General features: G+C 42.2%; 1 protein-coding gene across 1 annotated transcript in view; it reads left to right on the top strand.

Moving 5' to 3' along the window:
* Window positions 1-17,565, top strand: part of INTS8 (integrator complex subunit 8) — a gene marked incomplete in the record, with an annotated part of 103,768 nt that overhangs the window by 23,668 nt on the left and 62,535 nt on the right. Inside the window, 2 exon segments of the mRNA XM_073631993.1 lie at window positions 989-1,040; window positions 4,079-4,261. Coding sequence (XP_073488094.1) covers window positions 989-1,040; window positions 4,079-4,261 — 235 coding nt within the window.

Raw genomic sequence — 17,565 nt, 5'->3', positions numbered from 1 at the left:
GCCCCTAATTATCGGAATTGGTCGTTACATTACCAACATTTGCCTTCTGGTGATGCTTCAGCCAGAAATTGCAATGTCTGTTTTTAAACATGAGGGTGGGTAGCTCAGCACTGGTTACCCTGCCCTGCACAAGAGCGAAAAGAATGGAGTTGATTCATAAAAAAATTCCATTGTGCAAGAGCTCCTAAAGAAAAAAAAAAAAAGAGGGGTACTTGCATCCAAAACAATGAAAATTGGTAGCATCCATCTACCATTCAGCGAATGGATTCAATAGAATGTCAGGCTCTGAAAAATGTTCTCACCCTTTTAAGTATATGGTATATGTTTGTATTAACACATTTTCTGGTGGACAAAATAGTTCCTATGTATTTATCTGTTTGCTTGCAGCTGACATAACCATATACATGTGCTGACATATGTCTGTGTGTATATTTACTATATGGGATCGTTCACACATGCAGCTGAGGAAGGGCAGGGGGATTGCAGTAAAAAAAGAGACTGGGCTGTGCTGCAACCACATGTACACAATTGCTGTGCAATGGTGCAGACTTTTTTCAAGATCAAAACGGGAAGTGAGAAGGCGACAGATCTCCTCTCAGCCGCCTGTCAACTTCCCACTGAAAAGTGATCCACCGTGGAACACTCTTCAGAAAGGTGGCAAGACCTACAGTGTAAACAAGCCCATTCTCTCTTGACTGATAGACAGGCCCCATGTATTTGTGTGGTATCGCCGCCATTTAGATCTGTTTTAGTTTTGACGCCATCTGCTTTATAATAATGAAACTGCATGCACAAAAATCTCCTTTCTTAGGTTATTGACAAGTTTTAGCTGTACAAGTTCAGTGACAAAGCCGTTGTCCCACTTTTGTGTAATTTATATGAATTTGTTCTTTTCTGTTAAATACTCCAATATGGAATGCTGTGATCACAAGACTGCACACTTGAATAATAATTTTTTTTTTGTTTTTTTTTGTTTTCCTTTCAACAGAATGAATCAAATGCAACAAGAAAAAGAGCTCACTGAAAATATTCTGAAAGTGGTAGGTTTGCTATGGAAACAGTTGATGATAATCAGTCTGTATTTCAGTCAACCATTGCTAGTTGTGTCTGGAGTCGCTGTATATACATGTCTACAGGTGACACCTACTCATTGTAAAAACATTTAGAGGCATCGCATTCTACGTAGAGGATGGTGTCATTTGTTATTTTATTCAATGATCCTTGTTGGAGAAATAGTGTTTCATTTACTGAGATGCATAAAAAGAGTAAATGCAGCTCTTCTATGGGGACTTTTTACAAAACCGCAATGAACGCTTATATCAGAAATGAGATCTCTACGCTTCTGTAAGTCAGTCATTGGATCCATTTCAGTTCATGGAGTGCTTGTTATTCTGGCAGCACCTATCCAGTGCAGCTCTGCATCTTTAGTCAAAAATCACCCTGGAAAATAAAGATAGATAGATAGATATGTGTATTTAGACCACCTTAAATTTTCACTCTTTGTTATATTGCAGCCATTTGCTAAAATCATTTAAGTTGTTTTTTTTTTTTTTTTTTTTTTTCCTCATGTGCACACAGCACCCCATATTGACAGAAAAACACAGAATTGTTTTTTTGCAGATTTTTGCAGATTTATTAAAAAAGAAAAACTGAAATATCACATGGTCCTAATTATTCAGACCCTTTGCTGTGACACTCATATATTTAACTCAGGTGCTGTCCATTTCTTCTGATCATCCTTGAGATGGTTCTCCACCTTCATTTAAGTCCAGCTGTGTTTGATTATACTGATTGGACTTGATTAGGAAAACCACAAACCTGTCTATATATATATATATAAGACCTTACAGCTCACAGTGCATGTCAGAGCAAATGAGAATCGTGAGGTCAAAGGAACTGCCTGAAGAGCTCAGAGACAGAATTGTGGCAAGGCACAGATCTGGCCAAGGTTACAAAAAATTTCTGCTGCACTTAAGGTTCCTAAGAGCACAGTGGCATCCATAATCCTTAAATAGAAGACATTTGGGATGACCAGAACCCTTCCTAGAGCTGGCCGTCCGGCCAAACTGAGCTATCGGGGGAGAAGAGCCTTGGTGAGAGAGGTAAAGAAGAACCCAAAGCTGAGCTCCAGAGATGCAGTCGGTAGATGGGAGAAAGTTGTAGAAAGTCAACCATCACTGCAGCCCTCCACCAGTCGGGGCTTTATGGCAGAGTGGCCCGACGGAAGCCTCCCCTCAGTGCAAGACACATGAAAGCCCACATGGAGTTTAGCACAGGATCACATCTTGGGTTTCTATGATCTTTTCTGGGCTACTCAGGCTGTATTATCTATCATCTAAAATACGTACAATAAAATGTTGGGCCAATGTGTGGAGAAATTGACCATCGGTTGGTAAACAAACGGAGCGCTGGGTGGATGAATGGACAGTCCATTGGTGTCTGATGGACTATCTGACAAACAGATGCATTAGGTTGAATTCGCAAAGCTACCACACCAGGATAATACTTTTTTTTTTAAAGTGTAACTCCACTTTTGTTGAGGAAAAAAACATTCCCCTCTGGGTGATCTATGTACATTGCAGGGAGTATAACAAACTTTGCAGATTCCTACTTTGTGTTATTCTGAAGTAATCCCTGTGTGTTTGTCTGTGTCTCTGTTCTAAGTGGGTCTAATGGGAGTGGTTTTATAATTAACTGTCAGGTGTGGCAGCTGCAGGGCACTAATGAGGAAATCTCCTGGGCCTGCATCCCTTTTAGATGGGTTCCTGTTGAAAGTATCTCTGCAAAAATGAAATTTTTGTTGCAGGGGATGCCTGCAATCTGACTTTTTATCTTAGTGCAGATTTCTGGGAAAATTGGTGAGCCAATCACACAAGCAGGAAATGATGTTTCTGGGGAGTGGTCAGTACACTCACAGAACGGCTCCAGGTAACCATATTGCAATGCAATTTCAGAAAATTACAGAGCTGCAGATTGAAAAGGAAAGGTCATTTTTAATAACATTCAATTACGATATGATTAGTGTCGCAGTTATATGCGCTATATTTATTCTGTATTTGCTATTTTTTTTCCCCTTGAAAGTGGAGTTACCCTTTAAGTGATCAAGTTGAGTCCAATGACATTTAAAAATGAGTCGCATAAAGAAAGGTATGTACATAGGCGTGTGTAGGGTGTGCCTGGGCACACCTTAATCACCCTGTGCCGTGCTGATGCTTCCTGTCTCTCCCCCCGCAGTGCTGCCGACTTCCCTCCTCTCCTCTCAGGGGCGAGGAAGGGGCTGGTAAATATTTCATTAACCGGCCTTCCTTTTCTGAATGAACACAGTAAGTGATCTGTACCAATCACTCCTGTCTTAATTCGTAACTGAAGCATAGTAAACGATACTTGCTGCAGGCTACAAAGGAACTGGGGAATCTCTATCCTCAGTTTCTTCAAAAGTGAGACATCAGGGGTTTAGACCCTTGCTATTTCACCAAAGCCCCACGGGGCTCCTTAGAAAAATTTGTATTAAAAATAATATTGTAAAAATAATAGAAATTAAAAAACTACTGACACCGTCCACTGCCCTACTGACACCCATATTTGCTCTGTTGATAAACACTTGTGTGTTTGTGCTCTGGGGTGCACACAATAATGCAATAGGCTGCGCACGCCAATGGTTATGTACGTTGTGCTAAAGCTATGTGAATTAAATCTATTGTCTGACGGTCAAACAGAATGGCAGTTAGATGGATAAGCAGATCACTTTACTGAAGAATAGATGACCTGTCCCAGAGATTTTTGGAAGAAAAGGCAGATAACCAGAGTGACAGGCTGATGTATGGACAAGGTTTAGTTTTTCACAGTGAAGCTGGATTGCTGTGTTGAGATGGCCTCACATTGATAATTTTGATAATATGTTAAAAATATGGGGCATCAATCAGTGGAGTTTTCTTATGACCCACACACAGATGCACTTCTATCTGACATTATGAGGAGGATGTGAACTTTGATTGGGATTAGGAATTCCCAACCCTATCAACATTTCTAATTTGACGGTTACTGTATAAAAAAGGGCCTGGTTCTTTTATGTCTACAGCTGAAAGAGCAAGCAGAAGACTCTGTCAGAGTGCTGGAGGAGGCATTAAAACTAAAGAAGTCCTTCTATGTCCATACTATGAGGACCCTGGACCTGCTAGCCATGGAGCCCGGAGCTGTGAATGGGGAAACGGAGAGCTCCACTGCTGGTTTAGTGATCAGTTCTGAAGAGTTGCAATGTCAGGTAATGCCAAGCTTGTTCCTTTTTTTTTTTTTTTTTATTTCCCTGTTTCAATTATGTTAATAAAATCTAATGTCTATTTGCATTAAATGTTATGGTGTCAGTAAAGCTTAGCACAGCACTAAATAAAATAAACCCTAGTTGCAGAATAGGCTTAGTGGTTCAATTTCTAACTTGACCCCATTATAAGTGGTTGTAAACCCTCACATATATCCAGTGACGTGACTGGCCTCAGGTGACACACAGAGATGAAATCAATCCTTTTACATAGGTTGTACCAGTTTATAGTTGCCATCTGTCCTCGCACAGCAGTGGTTCTCAACCCTGTCCAAGTACCCCCAACAGGCCATGTTTTGGGAATTTATCTTAGATAAAATAGCTGTCCAAAATACCAAGCCATTGACTCTGATTTAAGCACCTGTGCAAGATAAAGGAAAACCTGCAAACATGGCCTGTTAGGAGTACGCGAGGACAGGGTTGAGAACCACTGCTCTACAGCCTTTCAAAGTCCAAAAGTTACACAGGATCTTCCAGCTCTGAAAAGCAGGGAACAGAGATCTGAAGTCTAAGGCCCCTTTCACATGGGCTGTCCTATCAGGTCTGCCTGTCAGTTTTTTAGGAGGACCCAATCGGACCCTCTAGTCTCCCCTATGGAGTAGTGGATGTCAGCTGTGACATGTCCGCTGACATCCTCCGCTATCCATTCAGACCCTGTATGCAAAATTCAGAAATATGGTGGTCCTATTTTCCGTCCGTCTGGCGGATCAGATCGAATATGATCGCATGAAAACAAACAGGTGGTCTGTTTTGACCCGATTTCCCCATAGAGGAAAGCGGAACTGGGTCCATCTCCACTCTGCACAGTGATTAGAGATCACCAGAGTGATCTCCTGCTGAGCAAGTGGAATCCATATAAGAGAGGTGCCCGTGAGAAAGGGGCCTAACACTGCAGATCTCAGTGCGTGGAGCTCTAAACCCTGGCTGGAGGTATGGGACACCCTTCCAGCCCCCCCTCAGTACACTGAGAATATGCACAGCTAAAGATATCAGTCACATGCTGTGTGCTGGAGCTCTCCTGCCCTGTTATCAATTATGTCTTGGAGTCGGGAAAACCTGTCAGAACTGACTTATGCAGTCAACAGAAGGAACAAGGCAGGAGCAGAGCGTAAACACAGTTAGTGCTTTGGATAGGGGCAAGTACACGGAATAGATGGATGTGTTTTCTTCTTATTTCGTGTCTGAGGTTTACAACTACTTTACTATAGCATGGGAAAGACACATATATGAGAGGTATAGGAGCTGCACACCACGTAACGAACAATATGGGAAGGTTCCCCCATGGGGCTTTAAAGCAGCAATACAAATGGATTTGAAAGGAATTGTATAAAAGTACTTTATATAGGAAAATATAAAGGTCAATAGCATGTTGCCATTTAAAATATAGACTCTGGTTAGGGATAACAAAAACATTCCACGTTACAGAAATGCAAACACAAAATTACAGCATCACATATCAAATGTCTGTTGTGATGTTCCGACACTTTTCGACCCATGTGGTCTTCTTCAGGGAGTTGGTTTATACCGAGATATATATTTAGCATCTCAAATATCAAAGAGGATTTTCCAAAATGTATTCAATAACATATATACAAGGTATAGTTACCACTGAAAGGTGAAAAGAGATCTGCTGACCAGAGTTTTTTTTAAAACCGTTGGATGATCCCTGAGGTTCGAAAACCATCCATGCCCCAAAGGTGTAAAAGGCTGGATCCGATAAGACTTACAAGCAGTCACAATTGGGACGCCCTCAGAGGGTAAGGGAGGCCAACACCTGCAGCAAATTCCCAATGATATAACAAGTGGGGATTCTAAAATGGTCCTAATTAATTACAAGATATCAAATAAATTCCAAATATGTGTTATCAATGTGTATCTCCTTTATGGGGATATTATTAAGTGTTCGTCATTGATACCATTGAATAGGATTCCAAATGATTATTTATTATTAGTATATTCATATATTGTAATGATTTATTTGTTATTTATCGTTAAATATACAGTGCCTTGCAAAAGTATTCACCCCCCTTAGCATTTTTCGTGTTTTGTTGCTTTAACAGTGTGTTTGGGGTCATTGTCTTGCTGGAAGGTGAACCTCCGTCCTAGCCTCAAATCACACACAGAGCGGTACAGGTTTTGCTCAAGAATATCCCTGTATTTAGCACCATCCATCTTTCCCTCAACTCTGACCAGTTTCCCAGTCCCGACTGCTGAAAAACATCCCCACAGCATGATGCTGCCACCACCATGTTTCACTGTGGGGATGGTGTTCTTTGGGTGATATGTTGTGTTGAGTTTGCGCCAGACATAGCATTTTCTTTGATGGCCAAAAAGTTCAATTTCTTTCTCGAACATCACGGGACACAGAGCCACAGTAATTACTGATGGGTTATATAGGTATCACTGGTGATTGGACACTGGCACACCCTATCAGGAAGTTCAACCCCCTATATAATCCCTCCCCCTTGCAGGGATACCTCAGTTTTTACGCCAGTGTCTTAGGTGATGGACGTGTAAAGATGTCCTGTGCTGAGCTCCAAAGGGAATATACTGAGAGTTCTAGTGGCTTTTCTCCTTTAAGGTAAATGCATGCTATGCCTATTGTGACCACCGGGGGCTGCCAAGAGCACAAACCTACACATGCTGACTCTGTCTCAGGTGTTGTAATCGCTGTTATGTCCCAGCGTATCAAGCAGGCTGCAAACAGGTAAGGTGGAAAGGGGGATTTCTCATGTTTGAATGTTCCCCCCAGGCTAGAGAGGGGCCACAGGGGTCTAGAAAGTGGTTATACCACCCGGGCTCTGCGGCCTAATGGCCACCATCTCTCAAGATAGCCAGTTTGTGGCTCTGCCTTTTGGGATAGCCACTGCACCTCGAGTGTTCACAAAGATCTTGGCTCCTCCTCTGGCCAGATTAAGGGCTCAGGGTATAGCTGTCATAGCATACCTAGACGACCTGCTCTTGATAGACCGGTCGGTAGCCTCTTTGAATGGAAACTTGAGGACCACGGTCAGGTATCTAGAACACCTGGGTTGGATCCTCAACTTAGAAAAGTCTTTCCTAAAACCAGTAAGAAGACTGGAGTATTTAGGTCTGATTATAGATACAAGCCAGGAGAAAATATTTCTACCCCAGGCAAAGATCACTGCTTTGAGAGAGCTGATTCTGACAGTAAGGACCAAGAAGGGTCCCTCAGTCCGCCTTTGTATGAGGCTACTAGGGAAGATGGTGTCTTCATTTGAAGCAGTTCCCTATGCTCAGTTTCACTCAAGAATGCTGCAACACAGTATTCTGTCGACCTGGAACAAGAAGGTTCAGGCATTAGACTTTCCGATGCACCTGTCGCATGCGGTGCGTCAGAGCCTCAATTGGTGGCTCATACCCGAAAACCTGCAGAAGGGGAAATCCTTTCTACCGGTTACCTGGACGGTGGTAACAACAGATGCCAGTCTGTCAGGTTGGGGAGCAGTTCTGGAACAGGCTGCGGTCCAAGGGGTATGGTCCAAGACAGAGAGGACCTTACCCATCAACATTCTGGAGATCCGGGCGATACATCTAGCTCTAAAAGCCTGGACTATCAGGCTACAGGGTTGTCCGGTCAGGATCCAGTCCGACAATGCCACAGCAGTGGCTTATGTCAATCATCAGGGAGGCACCCGGAGCCGAGCTGCTCAAAAAGAGGTGAACCAGATCTTAGTCTGGGCAGAGATGCATGTGCCATGCAGATCGGCAGTTTTCATCCCGGGAATAGAGAATTGGCAGGCGGACTATCTAAGTCGCCAGCAGTTACTTCCAGGGGAATGGTCTCTGCATCCCGACGTCTTTTGGGCCATATGCCAAAGATGGGGGGTTCCAGATGTAGATCTCTTTGCATCCCGATTCAACAAAAAGATAGACAGATTTGTGGCAAGGACAAAAGATCCTCTTGCATGCGGGACGGATGCGTTGGTGATTCCGTGGCATCGGTTCTCACTGATTTACGCATTCCCGCCTATTCTGCTACTACCACGACTCCTTCGCAGGATCAGGCAGGAAAGGAAGTCGGTACTTCTGGTGGCCCCCGCTTGGCCCAGAAGGACTTGGTATGCAGAAATAGTAAGGATGACGGTGGGTTCCCCGTGGACCCTACCGGTACGCCCAGACCTGTTATCTCAGGGTCCAGTGTTCCATCCTGCCTTACAAACGCTAAATTTGACGGTTTGGCTATTGAGACCCACGTTCTGAAGAGTCGTGGGCTCTCAGGTCCTGTCATATCTACCTTGATTAATGCAAGGAAGCCAGCTTCCAGGATGATTTATCATAGAGTCTGGAAGGCTTCTATAACCTGGTGTGAATCCAGAGGTTGGCATCCCAGGAAATATGTCATAGGTAGAATCCTTGATTTTCTACAGATGGGATTAGAGATGAAGCTGGCCTTGAGTACCATCAAGGGCCAGGTTTCTGCTTTATCAGTATTATTTCAGCGGCCACTTGCTTCGCATTCTTTGGTCCGAAACTTTATGCAGGGGGTGATGCGTCTTAATCCTCCGGTTAAAGCGCCCCTAAACCCCTGGGACTTGAGTTTGGTCCTGGCTGTGTTACAGAAACAGCCTTTTGAACCAATAAGTCAGATTCCTTTGGTCTTGTTGACAAGGAAATTAATTTTTCTGGTGGCCATCTCTTCTGCTAGAAGAGTATCAGAATTAGCAGCTCTTTCCTGTAAGGAGCCTTATTTGATTATACACAAGGATAGAGTGGTACTACGCCCTCATCCTAGTTTTTTACCGAAGGTGGTTTCTGATTTTCATTTAAACCAAGACATTGTTCTACCTTCCTTTTTTCCAGATCCCTGTTCTCCGGAAGAGAGATCTCTACATTCGTTGGATGTAGTAAGAGCAGTCAAGGCCTATCTAGGGGCAACTACTCAGATCCGCAAGACGGATGTTTTGTTTGTGCTGCCAGAGGGTCCCAATAGAGGACAGGCAGCGTCAAAAGCTACCATTTCTAAATGGATTCGACAGTTGATCATTCAAGCTTACGGTTTGAAACAGAAGATTCCTCCGTTTCAGATCAGGGCACATTCCACAAGGGCTATTGGTGCTTCTTGGGCAGTGCATCACTGGGCCTCTATGGCTCAAATCTGCAAGGCCGCAACCTGGTCTTCAGTTCATACATTCACCAGATTCTATCAGGTGGATGTGAGAAGGCATGAGGATATCGCCTTTGGGCGTAGTGTGCTGCAGGCAGCGGTACAGGGTCCTCAGGTCTGATTGCACCCTACTTGGTCGTGGTTCCCCCCCCTCAGGTAGCATTGCTCTGGGACATCCCATCAGTAATTACTGTGGCTCTGTGTCCCGTGATGTTCGAGAAAGAAAATAGGATTTTTTAAAACGGCTTACCTGTAAAATCCTTTTCTTTCGAAGGACATCACGGGACACAGAGGTCCCGCCCCTCTTCTAATACACTATATTGCTTGGCTACAAAACTGAGGTATCCCTGCAAGGGGGAGGGATTATATAGGGGGTTGAACTTCCTGATAGGGTGTGCCAGTGTCCAATCACCAGTGATACCTATATAACCCATCAGTAATTACTGTGGCTCTGTGTCCCGTGATGTCCTTCAAAAGAAAAGGATTTTACAGGTAAGCTGTTTTAAAAAATCCTATTTTTAGTCTCATCACACCAGAGCACCTTCCTCCATACATTTTGGGAGTCTCCCACATGCCTTTTTGCAAACTCAAAACGTGCCATTTTGTTTTTTGCTGAAAGTAATGGCTTTCTTCTGGCCACTCTGCCATAAAGCCCAACTCTATGGAGCGTACAGCTTATTGTCATCCTATGTACAGATACTCCAGTCTCTGTTGTGGAACTCTGCAGCTCCTCCAGGGTTACCTTAGGTCTCTGTGCTGCCTCTCTGATTAATGCCCTCCTTGCCCGGTCTGTGAGTTTTGGTGTGCGGCCGTCTTTTGGCAGGTTTGCTGTTGTGCCCTGTTCTTTCCATTTGGTTATGATAGATTTGAAGGTGCTCCTAGGGATCATCAAAGATTTGGATATTTTTTTTTTATAACCTAACCCTGAGTTGTACTTCTCAACAACATTGTCCCTTACTTGTTTGAAGAGTTCCTTGGCATTCATGGCAGTGTTTGGTTAATGGTGTCTCTTGCTTAGGTGTTGCAGCCTCTGACGCCTTTCAAAAAGGTGTGTATATGTAACTAGAAAATGCATTTCCTGGAGAAAATGAGTGGGAATGATGAATAGCTGAATTGCTAAAGGCTAACTGGATGAATAGCTTAAATCCGTAAGAAAAAATTGAAGTGAGAATAGTTGGAAAAGTAGGAATGGTTTTAAAAAAAAAAACATGAATTTCATTAAAAAAGTTTAACACCAACACTAATGTATGAAAGATGTGGAATATTTAAAGGTTTTTTTTTTTTTTTTTTAAAGCTTTTTGATCATTAATCCCCACACCTAATGAGTGAGAGTGTGAGAGAACCCTTCAAACAAGCCTTAATAAATCCACAACAGTACATGCTATTGAAACAGCGTCTTCACCTTTAGACACACACGGCCTTTGTGAACGTATCAGTATAAAATTTATTTTGATAAACTTAAAAATGTGGGCATGTCAGCGATTTAAAAAAGAAGTTCAAGTGCTCATAAAAGTATTAAAGGTGTGTTCACTTCTCCAATAGAGTGGTATAAAAATTTCATAAAGTTCATAAACGCAAAATTCATAAATGACAGAACTCAAAATGCATAGATATAATGTCCATCATCAGTGTTATCCATCGTGCTCATCCGAAACCGTGTATACAGGGATATAAAGCATGCTTCAGTGCTCTCCAGTGACCCCCAACAGCATATGCGCTCACCTCTAAGCGTGTGACACAGTAACTAAACTATGTCTGAAAACGCATGGGAGCCACTCCTCGGCTCTAAAGGGTATGAAGACGCTGACCTCCAATTTGCTCAAATATCATTTGGGAATAGGAAAGTGGGCTTGTGTCGCATAGTTTGAATTAATAAAAACCGTTGCATGCGGATGATCCCTGGATGGCTGCCAACACATGCAGGAAGGGTCAGAACCAACAAATTACAGGTGCCTCGCCCTAAACCTTCCCCACTGGGTCCAAATGTGTGGCTCCTTTTAAGCCCCGTGGACTACAGACGCGCCCAGAGGTGACAGAGGGAATGAGCAAACATTGTGGGACCACCGCACGCAACGGTTTTTATTAATTCAAACTATGCGACGCAAGCCCACTTTCCTATTCCCAAATGATATTTGAGCAAATTGGAGGTCAGCGTCTTCATACCCTTTAGAGCCGAGGAGTGGCTCCCATGCGTTTTCAGACATAGTTTAGTTACTGTGTCACGCGCTTAGAGGTGAGCGCATATGCTGTTGGGGGTCACTGGAGAGCACTGAAGCATGCTTTATATCCCTGTATACACGGTTTTGGATGAGCACGATGGATAACACTGATGATGGACATTATATCTATGCACTTTGAGTTCTGTTATGTGAACACACCTTTGATACTTTTATGAGCACTTGGACTTTATATTTATGCATGTTGCACTTTAATTATTTATCACCGATTGATAGCACATATGATTGTTATATTTATTATTTGTAATTTTTCTGTTCATATTTGCTTTTTGCACATTGTTACTGATCCTTGGTTTAGCGCAGACACAGTTTTTTTTTTTTAATTTTATCACTTACACAGATATGAAACGTGGTTAGTGTTTGCTGCTTGCCTTCATTAGGACATTTCACTCTAGAGGCATTAAGCCATTTGTGAAAACAAAGTACTAAATTGGGGTGATTGGCGCTGTTCGACTATGTACACTAAATGATGTTCACAGAAATATAGGCGTGAAAGAAATATAATAAATAAAAAATAAAAACATAAAAAATAAATAAATGTTCCAAAAGTGTAGACAAAATTATATGTGCATATATAAAAAAAACCTGACCGCAATCTATAATCATAAAGTGCAGTGTGCAGTGACACATATGCTAGTGCGTCTATAAAAAACTGTGAGCAATGCAAACACTGAAAAAAGTAAGGTAATAAAAATCAGATCTAAACCATCCCAAAAACGTAAATATTAAAAAAATCTATATATATATTGAGAAATGATATAAATATAGAAAAAATCTTGAAGAAATCACATGTTGGTAAAACTCCTTCATTCATATATACACACTGTAGTGCTTAAAAACATAAAATGTGAGTAATCGGTTCATAAGAACAAGTGTCCCCAAAAGTAGAAATTCCATAAAAAATCTTCTTAAAGTGCAGTGATGTGTATCTTCATTCAAATAACAGTATTCCTGGTGTAGTAAGTGCTCCCCACTTGTGCCCTCACTCACCGGAAAGCTTCACCCCTGCAGGGGTATCACGCCTGTACAGCAGCGATGGTCCGTGGTGACAGTCCTCCGTTCTCCTCTCCTTATCTGGTGTCCCGATCACCTCCAATCGCTCCCCGTTTTAAACATCCATATGTATTAAAACAAAAATGAGCCCCATCGCGTGAATCCGAAAAATTATACTTTATTGCAAAACACGTATGTTAAAAAGGAGCTGACAGTGCTCCGCTGGCTAGTACAGAGTCAATGGTGGGAAGTGCAGCGCGGTGTAGCGTGCGTTCCACCGCGATAAGGAGAGGTATCACGCCTGTACACTGAGTCCAGCAGCGATGGTCCGTGGTGACAGTCCTCAGTTCTCCTCTCCTTATCGCGGTGGAACGCACGCTACACCGCGCTGCACTTCCCACCATTGACTCTGTACTAGCCAGCGGAGCACTGTCAGCTCCTTTTTAACATACGTGTTTTGCAATAAAGTATAATTTTTCGGATTCACGCGATGGGGCTCATTTTTGTTTTAATACATATGGATGTTTAAAACGGGGAGCGATTGGAGGTGATCGGGACACCAGATAAGGAGAGGAGAACGGAGGACTGTCACCACGGACCATCGCTGCTGGACTCAGTGTACAGGCGTGATACCCCTGCAGGGGTGAAGCTTTCCGGTGAGTGAGGGCACAAGTGGGGGTCCTTTGGAAGGCGGGGAGCACTTACTACACCAGGAATACTGTTATTTGAATGAAGATACACATCACTGCACTTTAAGAAGATTTTTTATGGAATTTCTACTTTTGGGGACACTTGTTCTTATGAACTGATTACTCACTTTTTATGTTTTTAAGCACTACTGTGTGTATATATGAATGAAGGAGTTTTACCAACATGTGATTTCTTCAAGATTTTTTCTATTTCTATAATTTCTCAAAATATATATATATATATATATATATATATATATATATATATATATATATATATATATATATATATATATATATATATATATATATATATATATATATATATATATATATATATATATATATATATATATATATATATATATATTTTAATATTTTAATATTTACGTTTTTGGGATGGTTTAGATTTGATTTTTATTACCTTACTTTTTTCAGTGTTTGCATTGCTCACAGTTTTTTATAGACGCACTAGCATATGTGTCACTGCACTTTATGGTTATAGATTGCGGTCAGGTTTTTTTATATATGCACATATAATTTTGTCTACACTTTTGGAACATTTATTTATTTATTTTTTATGTTTTTATTTATTAGATTTCTTTCAAGCCTATATTTCTGTGAACATCATTTAGTGTACATAGTCGAACAGCGCCAATCACCCCAATTTAGTACTTTTAGAATTTCACCTAGGTGTTATTCTGTGCAGGGGGGGCTGCAGTTCTTTTATTTCCTAAGCGCGGAACTATTATTTCTTATATTAACCCATTTGTGGCTCGCAAGAACTTTCTATATTTATAAAAGAAGTTGGCTGTGCGTTTTGCTGGGAAATGTGAAGAATTTTATACAGGACAGTCAATGGAAGAAAGTGTAGAACTCTTGTCATTTGGAAGCTCAACCAGCCAAAAGTAAATGGCGCATCACAAAACTGACCACGTTGCCTGAAACTAGATCTTGTGGGCATGAGAGCAATTTATAGAGAAGGAACTAAGATTTTTTTAAGGCTCTGTGCTCTAGCTATGACATCATCCACTCTAAGCAGCCCAATACACACTCTGTTTAATCAATAAAATTTCCTGAAATGATCACTAAACTTTTTTTTTTTTTTTTTTTTTCACAAGAAAAAAATTTTTATTCAAGATATTTAACAGTACAAGTGATGCATAGACACAGTTAGATATGATATTACATATGTAGTCACAAGGTAGGTGATTAATTGTTCACATAAACAATAGAAAGAAGTATGAGAGCATTACATGACATTGCAGCAAAATATTGGTGTAGAGGCAGTAGATTAAAGCGAATCAACCAAGGAGGTCTTGTGGGAGGGATAAAGGATAAATAAAAGATGGGGGTGAGACACGGAAGGAACCACAAATACCTCATTAGCTTAACTTGGCAAACACAATAGGTGCTGTTTAAAGAGATCTCAGTCGTGGTGTATAATCATAGAGCTGGTCCTTCAGCATCATCTTGGATATCGTCTACAGTAGGGATCCTCAAACTACGGACTTCCAGCTGTTGCAGAACTACACATCCCATGAGGCATTGTAAAACTCTGACATTCACAGACATGACTAGGCATGATGGGAATTGTAGTTCCTGAACACCTGGAGGGCCGCAGTTTGAAGACCCCTGGTCTACAGCCTCAGCACCCCATGCGTCTATCCTACCCGACCATATCTTGTCGAATTTTTTGGGGCAATTACGATTAAGATATGTGAGTTTGTATAATGGGAGTACAGAATTCATTGCTAGGCACCATGAAGATACTCTAGGGGGTGATGCATCCTTCCAGTGGAGAAATATCTCTTTCCGGGCATAAAACGTAGCATAACTCAAAAATAGTTTGCTATATTTGCCCCGTACATTGGGATTGAAAATGTTCAACAGCATCGCTTTGGGGTGAGCCCCCACATCTAAGGAGGTAACCTGATCAAGAGTGTTAATTATTTCCGTCCAATAGTCTCCGAGACGGGGGCAAGATCACACCATATGAAGAAAGGAGGCAGACTCCAGACCACACCTGGAGCAGGCCACCGGGTTGCTAGGTGTCATGATTGTCAGACGTTTTGGGGTGTAATAGGCCCTGTGGAGGAACTTGACCTGCATAAATCGATCTCTACACAACGTATATAAAAAAGGTTGAATTTTATTTATCATATACAAAAAAGCACGAAAAGAATAGACAAAACATTATTAAAAACACATCGGATCTAGACATACATAGCATATCCTAACACCATTATGGATCCTATCCTGCAGTTGGGTATGTATCCCCAAGTAATCGTATACAGTTATAATCCAAATAAAGGAAAAAAGGGTTAACTTCCCCTAACACGGTTGAAATTGGGGGAGCACTGCAGGTCTGGTATTCCCAGAATGGTGTATTCTCCAATTTCTCATTGCTCTACATGTTTCACGTTGACAAGGAACGCTTCTTCAGGAGCTAGAGGTTCTATTAAAATTATGTACAGAGAAAGAAAAACATGTGTCAAAGTCACAATATTTTAAAAGACTATTCTCAGTGAATATATTATAAAGACAAAGTGTTACATGAAAAAATAGTAACTTGATAAAGAGAGGGAGGGAAAAGGGGCCCCCAGGTGGCAAGGCATGGCAGAGGCCCTATAAAAGATAGAGGTCTCAAGTGACAGGACAGCATAAGGCAACGGTCTAGGACAGCCCGTACAAGGGGACACCCACAGCCCACTGAGAGACACACAAATTGATGGAATATGAAGTATGGGTAACGGTAATGATAATACAGAATGTGAAATTCATCTCACTAACAGCCCGGCTGGGATGGGGGAGAGGAAGGGAAAAGACAGGGAGGGGGGGGGGGGGGGGGAGGGGGGGGAAAGAAGGGGAGGGGGAGGAGACAGGGAAAGAGGGGAGGGGGAGAGGTTTTGGCAAAGAGTGGACTAAGTTAACAAGGTATATAAATCAAAAAAATATTGCTTACCAAATAAATGTGTCAACAAGGAATGGTATTCACATAGATGAGTATAATCAAAGGGTCGCAGAGAGTGATCGAGGTAGGAATAAATTGGTAAAGGTCAGGCAAGCAGCAAACGGACACTGGGGCCTCCCAGCTAAGTCACATCGGGTAGTTATAGATAGGGAGAGCTTGTATATGCTGCAGTTCTGGGGCACAAACATACGCAAGAGTGAGGATCAATTATACTTGTGAGTGCTGAAATCACTACTGGTATGTATATTAAAGTGCTCTGCCTTGAAAAGCAACCAAAGATAGCTTACCCCACAGTGAAGACAATAAAGAAACTCTGGGAGCGCACCGTCCTGTTGAATTGCTGCCTGTTGTATGTCTCAATCGTGAGCGGCGAGGCAGCCCCATATATGGGATATCCAGGGCGGAAGCAGCCGTTCTAATCAACACGGCGTCTTCCGGGCCCATAGCAGGCAGTCGCGCATGCGCCGAGCGACGCCACAGGTCGGACCACTGGCGCACGCGCGAAGGAGTGCATTACGCGCGTACGTCGAATCTAGGACCGAGGAGACGGGGCCCGAGCGATGCGCCGACTGCGTTCGTCCCCGCCTTTGCAGTCGGCGCATCACTCGGGCCCCGTCTCCTCGGTCCTAGATTCGACGCACGCGCGTAATGAACTCCTTCGCGCGTGCGCCAGTGGTCCGACCTGTGGCGTCGCTCGGCGCATGCGCTACTGCCTGCTATGGGCCATGCCTTGCCACCTGGGGGCCCCTTTTCCCTCCCTCTCTTTATCAAGTTACTATTTTTTCATGTAACACTTTGTCTTTATAATATATTCACTGAGAATAGTCTTTTAAAATATTGTGACTTTGACACATGTTTTTCTTTCTCTGTACATAATTTTAATAGAACCTCTAGCTCCTGAAGAAGCGTTCCTTGTCAACGTGAAACATGTAGAGCAATGAGAAATTGGAGAATACACCATTCTGGGAATACCAGACCTGCAGTGCTCCCCCAATTTCAACCGTGTTAGGGGAAGTTAACCCTTTTTTCCTTTATTTGGATTATAACTGTATACGATTACTTGGGGATACATACCCAACTGCAGGATAGGATCCATAATGGTGTTAGGATATGCTATGTATGTCTAGATCCGATGTGTTTTTAATAATGTTTTGTCTATTCTTTTCGTGCTTTTTTGTATATGATAAATAAAATTCAACCTTTTTTATATACGTTGTGTAGCTCACTAC

This window comes from Aquarana catesbeiana, linkage group LG05 (genome assembly GCF_042186555.1).
Source record: "Aquarana catesbeiana isolate 2022-GZ linkage group LG05, ASM4218655v1, whole genome shotgun sequence".
In the NCBI taxonomy this organism is placed as follows: Eukaryota; Metazoa; Chordata; class Amphibia; order Anura; family Ranidae; genus Aquarana; species Aquarana catesbeiana.
Note: the sequence above shows the minus strand (reverse complement) of the source record. Positions and strands in the feature narration are given on the sequence as shown.